This window comes from Leptonotus elevatus, chromosome 11 (genome assembly GCF_054856555.1).
Source record: "Leptonotus elevatus isolate MCC_2025b chromosome 11, RoL_Lele_1.0, whole genome shotgun sequence".
Taxonomy (NCBI): Eukaryota; Metazoa; Chordata; class Actinopteri; order Syngnathiformes; family Syngnathidae; genus Leptonotus; species Leptonotus elevatus.
Genome location: NC_141249.1, coordinates 18,451,038 through 18,467,282, shown reverse-complemented (window position 1 = coordinate 18,467,282; position 16,245 = coordinate 18,451,038). Strand labels below are relative to the sequence as shown.

The following is a 16,245-nucleotide window of genomic DNA, read 5'->3' as shown; positions in this document are numbered from 1 at the left end:
GATTTTTTTTTTAAAGAATTAGAACACGCACCACCACTGGTGTTTGGACTTGATGTAGGCCGATATGTTTTTTTCAGGGCCGATACGATACCGATTATTAGTAGTCAAGGATGCGGATAACCGATATTTGGAGTCGATATTCATTTTCACTAAAAGGGAAAATGTTGGCATCAAAATTTGAAAAAAATAATTTGGGGGATTTTAAAGCATATGAACAACTTTTAGAGTTTTGTAAAATATTGGAGTCTTAGTCACTCGACATTTTTGCTTTAAAAATCTAACAAAATGTTCCAGGATCTCCTAGTGCCAGTAGCATGTTTTCAAAAAGTTAAACAAAAACGTCAACAAGTGTTTCTTTGTTGTTGTTTTTTATTTTGTTTTTTGTGTAAAGCACTTGGTGTTGTTTCTTTACATGATAAGGTGCTATATAAATAAAATTGACTTGACTTCTACAGTAAATAAAGTATTTTTAATTTTTTAAATATCTGAAGTGAACATATTTTTTTAAATTAGTTCCCTGAAGTTAACCCTTTAAAAAAAAAAAAAGGTTCTATTATCGGCCATATGATTCTTAAAAATGGCAGATGCCAATACTCGTCAAAATGCTGAATATCGGCACCGATAATTAGCCCGGCCGATAATCGGTCTATCCCACAGGCTTGTGTAGAGCTTGCTTGCTGATTATCTTAAATATGACTCAGCTGTGTTGAACGTGGGAAACCTCTAAAACATGCAGAACTCAGGCCCTCGAGGACCGGACTTTGACACTTGGACTTTCCTACCTGTTGCTCATAGGTTCCTCCAGGTCACCAGGGGCTTGGACTTGAGTGGCAGGGCCCGTCACAGCCAGCTTGTCCACCATTCTCTGCAAAAGCAGGTTGGGTTCTTTGTAGTACTGCAGCACGAGGGGCTCGCGGCACACCGGGCAAAGGTTGCTCTCTGACAGGCAGCTGGTGAGACACGCCTGGCAGTAGGTGTGTCCGCAGGGCATGTCCGACGGTTGGGCGAGCGGCTGCAGGCATTTGTGGCAGATGAGGTCGTTGAGAGGCGGCGCGGAGGCCTCCGCCATTGTTAGTTGAGGCTGCACTTCTGGTTAGATCCGATCAGGTGGACACGAGCCGGACACATCGGAGGGTCATGTAGCTAGGAAAAGAAAATGTAAGAAACATCAGTGAACAAATACTATAGAGGTGTCAAAATGAGTGTGTTAATATCAAGTTAATTTAATGCTTCTGTAACGCCACACTCGATTAACGCCCGCCCCTTGCAGTGGTCTCATCAATGTCCAACATTAAACGCTTATGCCATCTCCTGGCAGAAAAAAATGCCCTCAACACAAATCAATATCTCACACTCTTATCAATATCTCACACTTTTTTTCTTTTTTTACAGTACAGTACACATTTTTAGCTTTAACGTTAAATAAATTTAAATAAATAACATAACTGTATCAATGAACTAAAAGATACCACCATAATTGTAATAGGTTAACATATTTTTCCACTTTCATATTAGCAAGGGAAAAAAATGGGAAAAAATATTTTATTGTACATTTAAAATAGATACAAAATGTGAGATTAATTTGCAATTAATCATGAGTTAATTATTGATGTCATGCGATTAATTACGATTAAAAAATGTAATCAACTGACACCCCTAATATATACAACAATTTTCTATATCACAAAGTTGATTCTGGATCCTAGAAAGCAAACTCCAGTGCGCTTCAATTCACGTCAATTCAAGTGAGAACCATCGAGCCATTGTTGCTCAGTGCGTTGGTTTTGGTTTGGCGCGAACGCTACCATGTGACGGTGAGCAAGGAACAAGCGGCCACAGACTACCGACAGTGCGATTCATTTGAGATCTCCCTGCACTGATAATCCGTGGAGCAACATGTATGCAGCCAACATGCCAATTCTCTGTCGCTTCGTGGCTTTACGTCATCCAGAAAGCGGGCCACGAACAGATGGACTCAGTCAGACAAACGTCACCTTGGCAATTGGCATCTCCGCGGGGCTCAAACAACGGGATGCCGCTTGCTTTCAGGGCCCCATCGTTTGGTCTTGGCTGCAGCATCACATTATCAACGTGACACATTCAACGCTCCACAGACCAAAGGAAGGAAATATGATAAGATCTTCCTATGAACTGTCAAATTACGGCTTGATCTGATGATACATGAAGCGCTAAATGGGATTTTCCGTGTTTGAATTCAATTGCTGCCAAATGCGCGAACGGGATCCCATCCAGATTGAACCTAAAAAGCTTTAAGCCCGCATACAATGTACAAGAGATTTTTAGTTAATGTCATCATTGTGGAATGGAGTGGTTCATATTCGCACAATAATAAAAAATTTGATATAAATAAAAGCATTTTAAAAATATATTTTTAAATAAAATTATTTTTACATTTTATTTTTTTAAATAAAGTGCAAAAAAAAATTAGATTAGATGTTTTTTTGTTTTTTTAAGAATATTTTTAATAAAAACAACATAATGTAATGTAATGGCACTATAATGCTAGATGACCCCATAAATATTAAATTTAATTATTTTAATATTTTTTTATTTTAATATTTTATTTACATTGGCTTCAGGAGTTAATACATTATTCTTTGCTTCCATTTTTGTCAACTATTTTGAATAAATTGTCAGTGTGGAAAAGACTGGAAAAATAGAATAAATCAAATCAAATAACACATGGAAAAATAAAATAAAATACACGAGGACAGAATAAAATAATGTACATGGAAGAAATTAAAAAAAATCATAAATAGAGAAAATAAATTGACATTTTTTATTTCACAAAAAGAAATATAATAATACATATATATATATATATATATATATATATATATATATATATATATATATATATATATATATATATATATATATATATAACTTTATTAATGAAACAATGATGGCTGTAGGAATTTGTACAACAGGTTAACTATTTCTCCTCCAGTCTCAACTCTGTCCTCACTATACTCCAATGGTCAAAATGGACAAACGTGACTGCCTAATGACACACAAGCTGCATCTGGAATGAGGATAACACAATAAAAACAAAACGTTTTCCCACGCGCACAAGTGCATGCAGAAACATGCGCATGTCCCACACACATGCCTTTAGAGAGTGCACACGCCCGCGCTGGCATGTTCCGTTAAGGCGGTTGTTCAACTTTCACCTGAAAAACGACGTTTAATCAATAACTCCTCCTGCAACATAATACAAAAACACTCAAGATTGCAAAGTAATCACTCTTTTCTTTGTTATTTGTGATAACAAAACGAGGGAAAGGCTCTTGGCACCACCACAGGATCGTGTTACAAATTATTTAAGAGCGTCTATGTCGATGCTTGTGTGTACTCTGATATAAGAATGATCTTATTATTAACTTTTTTCCAAAGCAAAAATCATGGAAATATTTTTGCCAAAGTGAAAAACAACCACTTTATTGTTGTTTTCCGGGTACCCCGTGTGATCTGAAACGATCTTGACAAGTTAATCATGATATGTTATGCCATGTCAGCTTTAAAAAATATATATATATTTAAACGCTCTGGTCTGAAGATCAACCCAATGTAACCATATACTGGTGAGCCAAGACCAAGCCACACTCACTATGCTAAAATAGCTGTGGTGAGTGAAAAATACACCTTTTAGCCTGACGGATAAAAGGTACAGTTTTCCATCATTGCAGAGAAGTTGCCGGTACTTATGGTCCCCCATCTTTTCCAGAGTGATGTGAAATGATGTGCATTTGTATGTAAACACTGCAGGCAGAGCACTTAACAGTGATTTACTGGAGACAACAGCGCTGCAAAAAAATGATGCTAACAAGGTGAAGCAAGCAGCTAGCATCAATACGGAAACGTCTTAAAAATAGAAATAACAAGATGGCTGCTCGTGACATAGAAACTGCATTTTTTCTGCTAACTGGCAGTGCCTTTGACGGATGAGCGAGCAACTCTGCTTGGACATGAAACTAAACATTTACTCGGAGCAACAAATTAACATCAGGCATGCCAAAACGCAATCAAGTCACTTTTTTGTTCAGGCATGTCGCTGAATCAGAGAGTTTCAGGAAGGCTTTCACATTCACTTAGCTGGAATCCACTTCAACTACACAAGGGATTAAAAAAAAACCTGCTCTTTCTAAATTCAACTTCATACACATCTAGTATAGATGCTGACTCTAGGAGAGACCACTAGCTTGTTAGAAAGCTAGCTAGTTAGCTAATAAGACTGCTAGAGAGAAGCTGGATAGATATCTAGCTACAGTAGATTGACAGCTCGATGGCTTGTTAGAGTCATTCATAATGAGGACTACAGTAGATGTACAAATTTAAATAACTACTTGGCTAGCTAGCTAGGAAAACAGTGAGATAACTAGATAACTAGATAGATGGCTAAACAGCTAAGCTAATTGTGAGGTGGACAGACTGCCTTCCACCCCTGATCTCTGATTGTCTGTGACAATTTACCACCAAACAGCTGTGCCCTGGTCAGATTATAATAATAATTTTGAATTGATTTATACAAGGATTCAAACAGATTGATGAACAATGTTGTATTTATGAATGAGATATGATGATATGATCCCCTCACACATCTGCAGAGGTCAGAATCTGTATGCCTACGCCTTGATCAAATCCACCAAAATCGTGTTCTACCCCCTGCGCCACAACTTAGACTTGCTTTTATCTGGTCTAAAGCCTAGTCCACTTTCTGTGACCACAATGTCAGGCACGCAGTGGGTGTGTATTGTAATAGAAAATGCCCTCGGACCACCGGAGCACCCACAAAAGCGCAACGTGGACTGCCAAACTCCCAAACATGGCAAACGAGACTTGCCCTGGCATGAAAATGACGCTGTGGCAGTTTTTACGCCAAGTTCATGTGCGCCTGTTTATGAAAATAGAGCCCTATATGAAAAGGAGTTTTGCAAGGATTTCACAGCAAACACAGCCCGTCTATTCAGGTTGAGAATATAAATGTATGACAAGAACAGCTGTAGGCAGATGTGAAGCCCCCTCCAAGTGTCTTTAACATCCAAAATGGACCACTGAAATCATAACAATGTGCACCAAACATGCAGTCTAAACACACAAAAAAACAAAACAGAACCAGACACCATTTAGCACAACTTCAATCAAACTTGTTTAAATAGAAACACTTGGGTTTTTGTTGTTGTTGAATACGGGAAAAAAAGTATACTTACATGACTTCGTGAGCGGTGCAGTTCACCTGGACAGGTAGAATGTTGTAACATTAAACCGCAGAGGAAAGGGGCGGAAGAAAAGACTTTGTCCCCGTCCGCCTGGGTCGGCCGGGAAACTCTACCCAGCAGCGCTGCTCTTTGGGGGAATTCTGCGACCCGCAATGACTTCACAGGCGGCGGCTCACCTACGACGGGCCAAGGTGAGTATGAAGCAGGAAGTTGCTGCGCAGACATGGGTGGGGCCAGAGATATTGTGAACAGGAGACGAACCGGACAAACCTGATCGCCCAGCAGGGAACAGATAAGAAAACAAAAAAATTAAACCGAGGTGAGCAGTTTGGCAAAACAGCACCAAGAGAACATTCAAGGTAAATTGGAATCTTGGAAAACTAGAAAAGGGGGGGGGGGGGGTCACAAAAATGGATGGATGGATGTGAAAAAGTAATTTTTCAATTCTAAAAAAGTCCAAAAAATTATTTTGAAAAAAAGTATTCTAACAGTTAGATAAGTCAAGGGGAAATATTTTCTTCAAAGTCTTATAAGCAAAAATAATAATTCCTTATTTTATTTTTGAGTTAAAATAATTCTTTGTGACACATTTAATAACACATTGATTTATTTAATTTCATATTTAATTAATAAATGTAACATTTAATTAATTAATGACACATTCATTTAATTATTTAATAAAGTATTAATTTATTTAATTTTGGCACTTTTGGTCCTCCATACGCAACTACCCCGACATCGTTGCTATTTGTTAGCTCATCTATGGTGTTTCGCATTGTTTGTTAGCATTAAGCCAAACAGACTTATTGAAAGCAAACCCGTAGAGACTGTAAAAGGACGTCTTTTTAAGGACGTCTTTTCACCTTTCACTTTTTAACCAAATTCAGACGTCTTTTGGGCGGACATAAGGGACGTCTTTTCAACCAATTTTTGCTGGGTGAAGTGTAATTGTCACTAATGACATTTTACATGCTCGAACATACATCAGCTCTTATCTTTTAATACTTGCTACCCATAGTCCAGCCTCCAATCACTCTCAATTTTGCGCAATACGAGTTGCTTTTTTTTTAAGGCTGACAAGTAATCTTATTTTAAGATGTACTTTCCCCCTCGGATCGTGACACCCTCGAAACACATAACAAGCATTTAGGTGTGAGTCAGCCATTGACGCAAACGCAGCTGAATCATGGCTGCTACACAGTGGGTTGTCGTGACAGGACTAAAAAACATACAAAAAAAATAAACCTGTTTAATTTGTCTCTGCTCCCGTCTCTTGCTAACTAGCTAGCTAGCTAGCTGGACCAAAAAAAAAAAAAAGAAGAAGAAGTGATTACAGATGATTTTCTTACAATCCATATCAGCAGTAATGTGTTCACTCTATGTCAGGAAGCCATTTCTGAATATAAACAATAGGCGGGCACCCGAAGCTCATAAAGATGCCAAATTGACTAATGTTTCACATCTGGCTATTGCGGAAGGCTCATTCGAGACCCCAACACTGTTACATTACATTACTCATCTTTTCTTTGTTACGTGATTTATGCAGTGGCGGCTCAGCGCGGCGGCACACACACACGGGTGGCATTTCGTTATTCACTTGTACTTCAAAGCACGACGTCAACGCCACCGTACGTTTTCCGTTGTTTTCTTTGACTTCTCAACATGTTCTTGTTTGGATTCAGTTGGTCGTTTTTTTTATTTGATAGTTTCATCATTTGTTTTTAGCAGGAAGGTCACATTGAGATAAAATCGGTCCAAGGAGACTGGAAAGCAAACAATAAAAAAAAGAAAACAGTCGATCACTGCAAAGAGGCTGATGGAAAAGATGAAAAAATATTGCATTGTAATGTTTTTGTGTTTTGGATGATTTTCATGAAACCTACTTGTCTCTTATCATCTCATTTGCATAACAGTGATAAACTAAGCTAGTCAATTTCACTCCCGCGTGGTACTAATGGCTTTATTGAAGGATTCATCAGTCTGGTGTCTATTTTTGACCCAGGGAGGAGTGTCAAAATTCCTGCACGAGGTGTTTGTGAACACTGTCACGCGCGGGTAGCGCCACTTGTTTGGCAATTTGTTGCCTGTCACGGTGAAGAAGAGGAAGGCAGTCGTACATGTGGGACAGGCCAGACGCTAAGTATGATGTAGTGTCGGAAACACGAAGAACAGCCAGCGGTGTATCGAGATCCGTTTTCAAGCATCAGGACGGTGGTCGGAAGGCGCCGGGAGTCAGCTAACGACAGGCTGCAAATGAAGATGAATCCAGCTAATTTCTCGGGGCGTCAGAAACACACCTTTGAACATGATGGCTAACAGCGTACACACTCTCGGCGGCGTCGCAGCAAGCCACAGAATAAAGAAAGTTTTGAATCATTTTGGCATAATTCCCATGAACCAGTGTTTGGGAATTACTGAGGTACAAAAACCTACCAAAATATGTTCACATTAACAGCCATTTTTTTGTTTTGTTGGTTGGTTAGCCGTGTAGCTATCAAGCTAGCTATCAAGTGAGTTTGATTCATGGTATGAACTACAAGCGGTGTTTGACTTTTAAGGCATACGCATGACATTAATATCTGACCACGTGTTTGTCAGTGTGCGACACTGATTATTTTCTGCGCGTCTGTCGCCATGGGCAACATATTCCGAGCGCGTTGTATTGATGTTCACCTCACTTTGGCGTGTTGCCGAGGCGACGTGCGACGATGCTCCTTTTGTGGTCATTGTCCTCAGTGGGACGGCAGCCTCTCGAAGACGGCCACCGGTGGATAACTACGCCGTCTTTGATGTGAAGCATCACACAACGCTTCGGGGCTCACTTTCACAGCCTGGCGTGGATTTGGAACTGAGCCACCTGGAACAAAAAGACTGCAGACGACATCACACGGCATCTGGTACTAAAATGATGCTTTGTCCTTGTTGAATGCTTTACAAATCCACGAACACAGGCTAACCTGATGTAACTAATTGCACTTTAGTAGCCGCCGTTTGTTGGGCTGTTGGCTGGATGGCTATCTAGCTAGTTATATAGTAAGCTAATTCAATACATTTAGCTAATTCAATAAATTGTTACACAACCAATTGATACTACATTTTGGGGAGAAGAGCAATTGGGTTAGTTAATTAGTTAGTTACATAGTTGGCTAATACTATTGAATTCTATTAAATGTATTCAACTAGCCAGCTAGCTGTTATTACCCTATGAAAATATTTTGAAAAGGGATGGAAATGTTATCTAGCAAGTAATCTAGCTAATTAGTCACTTAAACAGTAAGTCAGTTTATACAAAAACTGTTCAGTTTGACTTTTGGAGGCGAGAATGTGATCTAAGCCTAGCTTAAACTAGTAGTTATTTATTTAGTTAGTTAGTGCTGAAAATTTTCACTTTCCTTGTAATTAACTAATTACTCAGTTAGCGAGTTAATGTGTGAGTTAGATAGGGTAAGGGTCAATTAGTTATTTTTAATTGGATTTGACAAACTATTCTCAACTGACTTCTACAAAACGCCATGTTGTTTTTTCTATTTACAAACATTTATTTCATATGTAATCCGACTAGACTCTGGTAAAAAACATTCCCCATCTTACTTTATTTGGTTGCGTCACCAGCATCTGTTCGATGAGCACACAGCTGGAACAATCTTCCTGTAACCAGAGGGCCGCATAATAAGACACTGACATAACAAGCAGCATGGAACATAGAATGTGAAGCGAATGGCGGTGTGGACATGGCTATTAAAAGGAGACAAAGAAAGGAGACACTTCAAAGACAACGGGATCTGCTCATGGGGGTCAGGTAGGCACTGTAGATAGTTAGTTGGTTGTTTAGCTGGTTATATTTGGGTTGTTGCTTAGCTGGTGTCTTTTACTCATTCGTTAGATAGTTGGTGGAAAAGGATACAGAACCAAATCTTACTGAACTTTGCCGATGTATGGGAATGTTAGTTAGTTAGCTAGTCAGTCAGTCAGTTAGTTAGTTAGTTAGTTAGTTAGTTGAATCATGCTAAAAAATAATAAATGTTGTTGAAATGTAGATGGGTGTTAAGGTTAGTTAGTTAGTTAGTTAGTTAGTTAGTTAGTTAGTTAGTTAGTTAGTTAGTTAGTTAGTTGAATCATGCTAAAACGAATCTGTTTCTTTCTAAATGTTGTAGATGGGTGGGAAGGTTAGTTAGCAAGCTAGTTTATACCTTTACTTGTTCCTTCATTAGTGAAAGCACGCTAAAATTCCTCAATTTTGCTGAAATGTTATGGGTGGAAAATTTAGCCGGCGATTTAGCTCGTTATTTTTTTCCTTTACTCTTTATTAGTTGAATCACACTTAAAATAACTTAATTTTTGTAAAGTGGTCAGAAAGTGAACTAGGTTGTCATATATTATTATCGAGATGCATTTTTTTAGTGTGAAATAAAACTAACTAGGGTCATTTCTCCATCTCCATCTCACTCGTTCCCATCACTTAACTCGATTGCGTCACCAGAGCAACACAGCTGGAACAATCTTCCTGTAACCTGAGGGCCACAGAAGACATTAACTCAATAAGCAGCACGTAGATCAGAATGAGAAGTGAATGTTGGAGCAAATGTGGCTAATTACAGGAAGCGAAATGGACGGTAGAGCCAGTCAGGTGGGTTCTCTCATCCTTCCCCCCTCCTTGACCTCCCCTGCGGCGGCTCGGTGACGGCAGGCGAACATGGGGGATGGAGATGGAGGAGGGGAGGAAGGGGCTCAGACATAAATAAACGCTGACCTATCGCAAACAGCCTTACAAAACACTAAAGCGACTGTATTACCATAATCTCTTCAGTGTGTTTTGTGGGATTATCATTTGGAAAAATGCTCGATTCCCAGGAAGCGATGACCTCTATTTGACATTCACTGTCAAATGATACAAAATCAGTCACTGTTCAAATGTATTAAAGTCTAATTAGCAAGTGGCAGGCTCTGTATTTTGTACCCGGGCCTTCTGTGGAGGCCTTAGCCTCTCCCTAAATACCACTATAGTATAGTATAGTAACCATCAATACTATACAAAAACTCAATATAACAGCGCACAACTCTGGAGCAGTTTGCAATCAGCGTTGATCTAAATCGCCAGAGATGCTGATTTTTAAATGCATTATTATGTCCGATTGCAGTTCAGCCAATCAGGACCCCCCAAAAATGTTGATATCGTTGAGAGCTAGCGCTCTGAACCTGCGAATAAGAATTTGAGAGTCAATCCCATTGCTAATAAATGTTTATTTACATCAGCTACCAAAACTGATTCTGAAGGCCTTGGGCAGATTAGGTTGACATAGCAACAGAGATGATGAAATCTGATTGGACAAAAACATTCATGACTACTGGAAACAATGTAGCCAAGAGAAACATTATAAAACAAAGTGAATAGACTATTAATATCTTAATACGATTCCAGGGAACAAATATCAGAATTTAGGTTGTAAATATAGCTTTGCTGGCTCGGACAACCAAACACTGCTAATTGGGATCCCTGACTAGCTAAAAGGGGCCCTAAAATGTGCGCTAATTCTCATCCCTCATCCTAAAAGTCTGCACGCTAACGATGAAACTGAAATGGATACATAATCAAGTGGATCAATAAGTCCATTGAAAGAGAAAGGAGAAGGCAACCATTTCAACATGTTAACAGCCCGTCTGGGAGCCGCACACACACGCGCGCACGTGCACACACGCACACACACACATTGCATTGACAATTCAAGAGACGGGATGAGTTCATATAAAAATCTGCAGTAAAAGATGACATTATTCAATCCCTTTGTGTCATTTTCATCAACGCATCAGCCGTTATGCTAAATTATTCAAATGGAAACGGCTGGCAATAAAGCCATTATGTAACACGGCGGGCGGTGTAAAGGGAACAAATGGCACGCACGCAAGTAACAGAGGTGTACACACGCCATTGATTTGAGTGTGCGTATATGTAAGTAAAGGATTAGTCGACTTTGCTGGACACAAGGGGGAATAAACATCGCCGTGCGCTCATGTTCATGTGCTGATGAATTTCATACAAAAAAAAATGACTTGAATGAATTAAATAATTTTTTTATTTTAAAAGAAAATTTGGGGGTGATAATATTTTATTTTATCTGTAATTTTCATTTAATTATGTCATGTGCAGTAATTTTTAAAATGATCCAGATGACATGATTGCAGTAGAAAGGTAACTTTTTTTTTTTTATGTAAAAATACTTTTAGACCATTTTTTTTAGTTATTTAGTATATTCTTATTTAATTTTATTTTTAATTTAGCTTGACATTGTTATTTTTTTCTAAATTGTATTTTTTAACCTTACTTGACTTCTTAAGCATAAAAAAATTTATATATATTTTTTTTAAATTTGATATACAGTCCACAAAATGTATTTAATATATTCATCTCATTTGAGTGTTTAGTTTGAATGTTATGCAAATAATTTTAATGAAATGTAAAGAAAATGTAACTTCTTAATGAAACTTTATTTATTTTATTTACCTAACATACATTATTAACGTTAAAATATATTATGTTTTTCCTTAAAATTATTTATTAAAAAAAATATTTTATTTGTTAAAATAAATAAAAATGGTTCTTATTTGTATTCATTTATGTCATTGTTTAATTTCTTTCATTGATTTTACATGTTATTTATTAAATATTTTCATCTCAAACAGATCCCAAAAGATTTGTGATACCTCAGTTTTCTGTTTTCTCTAGTGTTATTGTCAAGTTACGTCACTAAGAATTTGACACATATGGCGACTAGCGGCTAATAGCTTCCAGGCAGGACAACTAGCGGTGCCGCAAATTGATACACTACCAAGCGGCGGCACACTACTTAGCGGTAATGAGCCTGTGACTTTAAGGCACATCAATGAGCGCCTCATTCATAATGAAGTGCTGCGGTCCTGCCGACTGCATGGAAATGATCTTTGAAAGAAGCCCATGCTAACTCTGGAGCCTCACAGACAAGGGATGCTAACATGTTAGCAGCAGCGAATAATCAGAAAGAACAGACTCTCATTTGCATTGTCACCATGCAAATGTTACTCCCCTAGAGCTGAAGAAAGAAAACCAGAGGGTTGACAATCGTTAGTTGTAGTTTACTTTTAGAACTTGTGTGGGTTTAAAATTCCCTGTGGAACACCATTTTTCTCTTTTAGCATCTTAGCTGCGCACGCTGCCCTGTTTCTAAAAACAAACAAACAATGGACATGTTTAAAGACAATTGCTGAAAACGTGAGACATGAGAATTATGTAATACTCAATTGTGTCTTTTCACCATTTTAGTTTCCCTGATTTTTTGCGGGGGCGTGGCTAAAAGGAGACCCAGTTACACGTCATCCCTCCCACACTATTTTTCGTACTAGCAATTATCCAGCCCAATTGCGATGAGTAAACTACGCCTACACCGCGGAAATTCATCTTCTCTTTGGATAGTATGCTGGCGTGGCTGCTTTAGAGTGCCACGTTGTTGGCTGTGAGTGCATGCATGTCATGGAGAGAAGATGGAATAGAAAAAAAGTCCGACTTGACAGCCATCGTGTGGACTCTGACTTCGGACTGCCATGGCTGCATTTAGAGTGCCTCATTATTGGCCATGAGTGTGTGCATATCACTGAGAGAGAACCAACTATTTTCATCAGGCATATTGATGGGGGTGCATCAATATTACTTACATGCATGCTGACCTTTAGCCAAGACATTTTCCAGCGTCCAAGCCCAGCTGGTGCCGACGGCGTCGCTCCAGGGTTTCGCTGACACACCAACATCTGATGCTTTTAAACAATCACATTTAAAATAAGACGATCGTGTGAATGTGAGTGGAAATGCCCGTTTGTCTGCACATGACCTGCGATTGATGGACAACCGGTCCAGGGTATCACCAACCCTCGACCAATGTCAGCTGATGAAGTGCAGGAGATGGGAACGGGGACTTGCAAGAGAAGTGCACAAGAAGAAAAAGCGGACTGCGGCCGTGGAAAGCTCGAAATAGCACAAATGAGGCAGGACATGCAGAGATTTATGGAGACCGCAGCCGTCACCTTCCTCAGGGCTGGCGGAGAGCGCCGGAGCCAGCCAGGCCCACGCAAAAGCCTCCCTTACTGGGACACCAACAGGACTGCAAGGATCTGAATGGAATTATTATCAAACATGTCTGGACAGAGGAAGGATGTGTTCTTTTTTTCTGACCTTGTTTGGTCCTTTTTCGGATCCTCTCTTCCAAGATGTGATCTGGGTAAAAAAATAAATATATATATATAAAAAGTGGACATGTATTAGGAGAAATTGACAACGGTGGACAAGTCCTGTGAAAAGATGACAAAATTGGACCTATCCTCAAAGGAAGAGAAGCAAAAATGGACATATTGGGGAAAAGACGATAATAAAGTGGACATGTCATGAGGGAAGAGGACAAAAATGGGCATGTCCCGGAAAAAGACGGCAAAAATAATGAACATTTCCCAGGGTTTACAAAAGTTTAGAATTTTTCATTATAGTTAGCTTTTATTTAGATTTTTTTAAATGTATTTAGTTAGTTTTAATTAGTTTTTAAGCGCAGGTTTGTTTATTTTCTTTTTATTATTTATTTATATTTGGGTTTTTTTTACATTTTATTTATTTGTGTATTTATTTATTTTATTTATCATTTATGCTTCATTTCTGTTTTGCTTTTATTCGTTTTTTTATTTTTTTTTATTTAAGAGGACCAAAAAAAAAAACGGACAAAAGTGGACGACCTGGAAAAATTTAAGTAAAATTAAATAAATAAATAATATAAATTAGAAAAAATTTATTAAAATTAGGGCAAGCACTTTTTTTCCTCTCTTGCCAGGACAAGTCCACTTTGTTCTCTTTTCTCAATACTTTTTTTTGGCAAGGAGAATTTTTTTTTTGTGTGTGTGTGTTTTTCAGAAAATGGATGGATGGATGGATGGATGGTATGTGACTTTAAACTCTATTTTAATCCATGGCTTTAAATAGTTATTGTTTGATTCAGTGGTAAAAGTGTAAACTCAAAAGTACTGCAGAAGGCCTATTTATATGATTGCCATTTGAAATCGGTTGTTTTGTGGCAATATTGTCTTTTCAAGTTTTTTTTTCCCGCTGTGATGAATAATTCTATTTCTATTTCTCAGTCTGCCTTTTAATCTGTCGCGCATAAATCACCGAGCGACCCCGAGCGAGTGCGTTGTTCTTACTTGACGCTCATCATCTTGCTTTTGCGTCTTCAGATGTTATCCTCACGGCGGCGTCTTAGGCGGGGCCGTCTGACGTATCGATTGAAGTGCCTCCATCCATCCTTCCATCCCTTGAGTGGCGTTATGTAACTGAGATGCAAAAAAAAAATAAAAATACAAAAATACATCCACAACGTCATCGGAAGGGAGGAGGAAAAGGGAATTTTAAACAGAAGGAATGTGAAGAAGCCATCCTGGGATCAAGAAAATATTATTGCAACATGCACAGTTGCTTCAATGCAGGACAATATAAAACTGTACTTAAAGAATGACTCAATTCAAATGTATTGTAAATATGTTGAAAAACAGGTACTTTGAATGAATGTTAAAATGTAAAGATATTTTAATGGATTTTCTATTTAATGCAGTCTTTTGCATACCACTAGAGGGCGCCATGGAAAACTGAGTAACGGCAATGCATCTCACATGCTGGAAATACTTGAATGGAATGGTCTGAACTCCATCATCATCATCTTCATCGTCTTCATCATCATCATCATTGTTGTCATCCTCAGAGAGATGCAGATGTTTCTGTGTCAAAAGATGAGCGGGAAAAAGGGCGAAAGTGGGTTAATGTTCTCGAGAGGGACGTCGAGTTCACATTCATCAGAACAAACGCAAAATACATCAATAACCTCCCAAAGGTTCCTGTGAAGTTTAGCGATTGTGAAAGGAATGATGTGTTATTTGTAAAACGGCGAGGCAATTAACACAGGACTCGAGGTCCTCGTTTTTTGTTGTTGTTTTTTTTCCTTGCCCTCTTGTGGTCCGATTAGGGGATGTTGTTGATATTTGTCAACGGAGGGCATGTGAAGCCCTTTGAGACCCTTGTGTGTTTAAGGGCTATATAAATAAACTTGACTTGACTTGACTCGATCCAGCTAAATTCAGTGAACGTTCACTCAATGATAAATCTGCATAAAACTGACGTCTATTATAAATGTATTGAAAAAAGAAAAATCTCAAAAACAATCTCAAAAAAATGCTGATAACCCATCAATAAGTGTTTACTGAGTTTTAACTCATTCACTGCCATTGACGGCTATAGACGTTTTTTATTAGTTAAAAAAAATCCCACTTTTGCTAACAATAATATGAAAACCTAGAAAATAAATGTATTGTAAATTTAGAACAGATATCAAATTTGTGATTAATCGTTAACTAGTGAAGTCATGTGAATAATTACAATTTAAAAAAATGTATCGCCAGACGCGCCTAATTAAAAAAAATATATATTAAAAATAAGGGGCGTTTAATTGTAATTAATCGCATGATAATTTTATATCTGTTATTAATGTACAAATAAAAAAAAGGTTTTCATAAAAAATGAAATTAAATGAAAAATTGTTAAACTAACTAATTTTTTATGTCTATAGTCGTCAATGGCAGTGAATGAGTAAAAAAAATATTTAAAAAAAATAAAAATAAAAAAAATAATAAAATTTTAACATATTTTTTATAAATCTGAAGAACTAAAGTGAGTTTTTTCACTGCCACCATTCAGCGCTCACATATTTAAAAAAAAATGTGCGAGGCAAAAATAAGAATTATCCGAACAACGGCCATCTTGAAAGACTTGTAAATTGGGAATCACAATCGATCAGTAGCCGTCTGGTGAAACAAGCCAGAAAAGAACGTAACATACATACATAGGACGAATGGTTCTTGTTACACACGACGTTCTCTCCCTGACCCCCCCGCCGCGAAGTACCAGCATTCTTCAAACGTTGCCACACATGGTTCGATATGTGAACTTTGA

The 16,245-nt window shown here is 38.0% G+C and overlaps 1 protein-coding gene across 6 annotated transcripts in view; it reads right to left on the bottom strand.

Annotated features, from left to right (window-relative positions):
* Window positions 1-16,245, bottom strand: part of lnx1 (ligand of numb-protein X 1) — an 88,733-nt gene that overhangs the window by 32,148 nt on the left and 40,340 nt on the right. For 2 of the 6 annotated variants that reach the window (XM_086089043.1, XM_086089037.1), the window contains exons 3-10: window positions 14,913-15,017; window positions 14,448-14,576; window positions 13,438-13,479; window positions 12,924-13,376; window positions 8,832-8,888; window positions 7,919-8,111; window positions 5,232-5,510; window positions 783-1,143 (exon numbers count right to left, since the gene is read on the bottom strand). In XM_086089043.1, the coding sequence (XP_085945169.1) occupies window positions 783-1,069 (287 nt within the window). In that variant the 5' untranslated portion in view covers window positions 1,070-1,143; window positions 5,232-5,510; window positions 7,919-8,111; ... (3 more) ...; window positions 14,448-14,576; window positions 14,913-15,017. Of the gene's footprint in view, window positions 1-782; window positions 1,144-5,231; window positions 5,511-7,913; window positions 8,112-8,831; window positions 8,889-12,923; window positions 13,377-13,437; window positions 13,480-14,447; window positions 14,577-14,912; window positions 15,018-16,245 lie in introns of all 6 variants that reach the window. The other 4 variants (XM_086089042.1, XM_086089040.1, XM_086089041.1 and 1 more) reach the window with 4 other exon arrangements.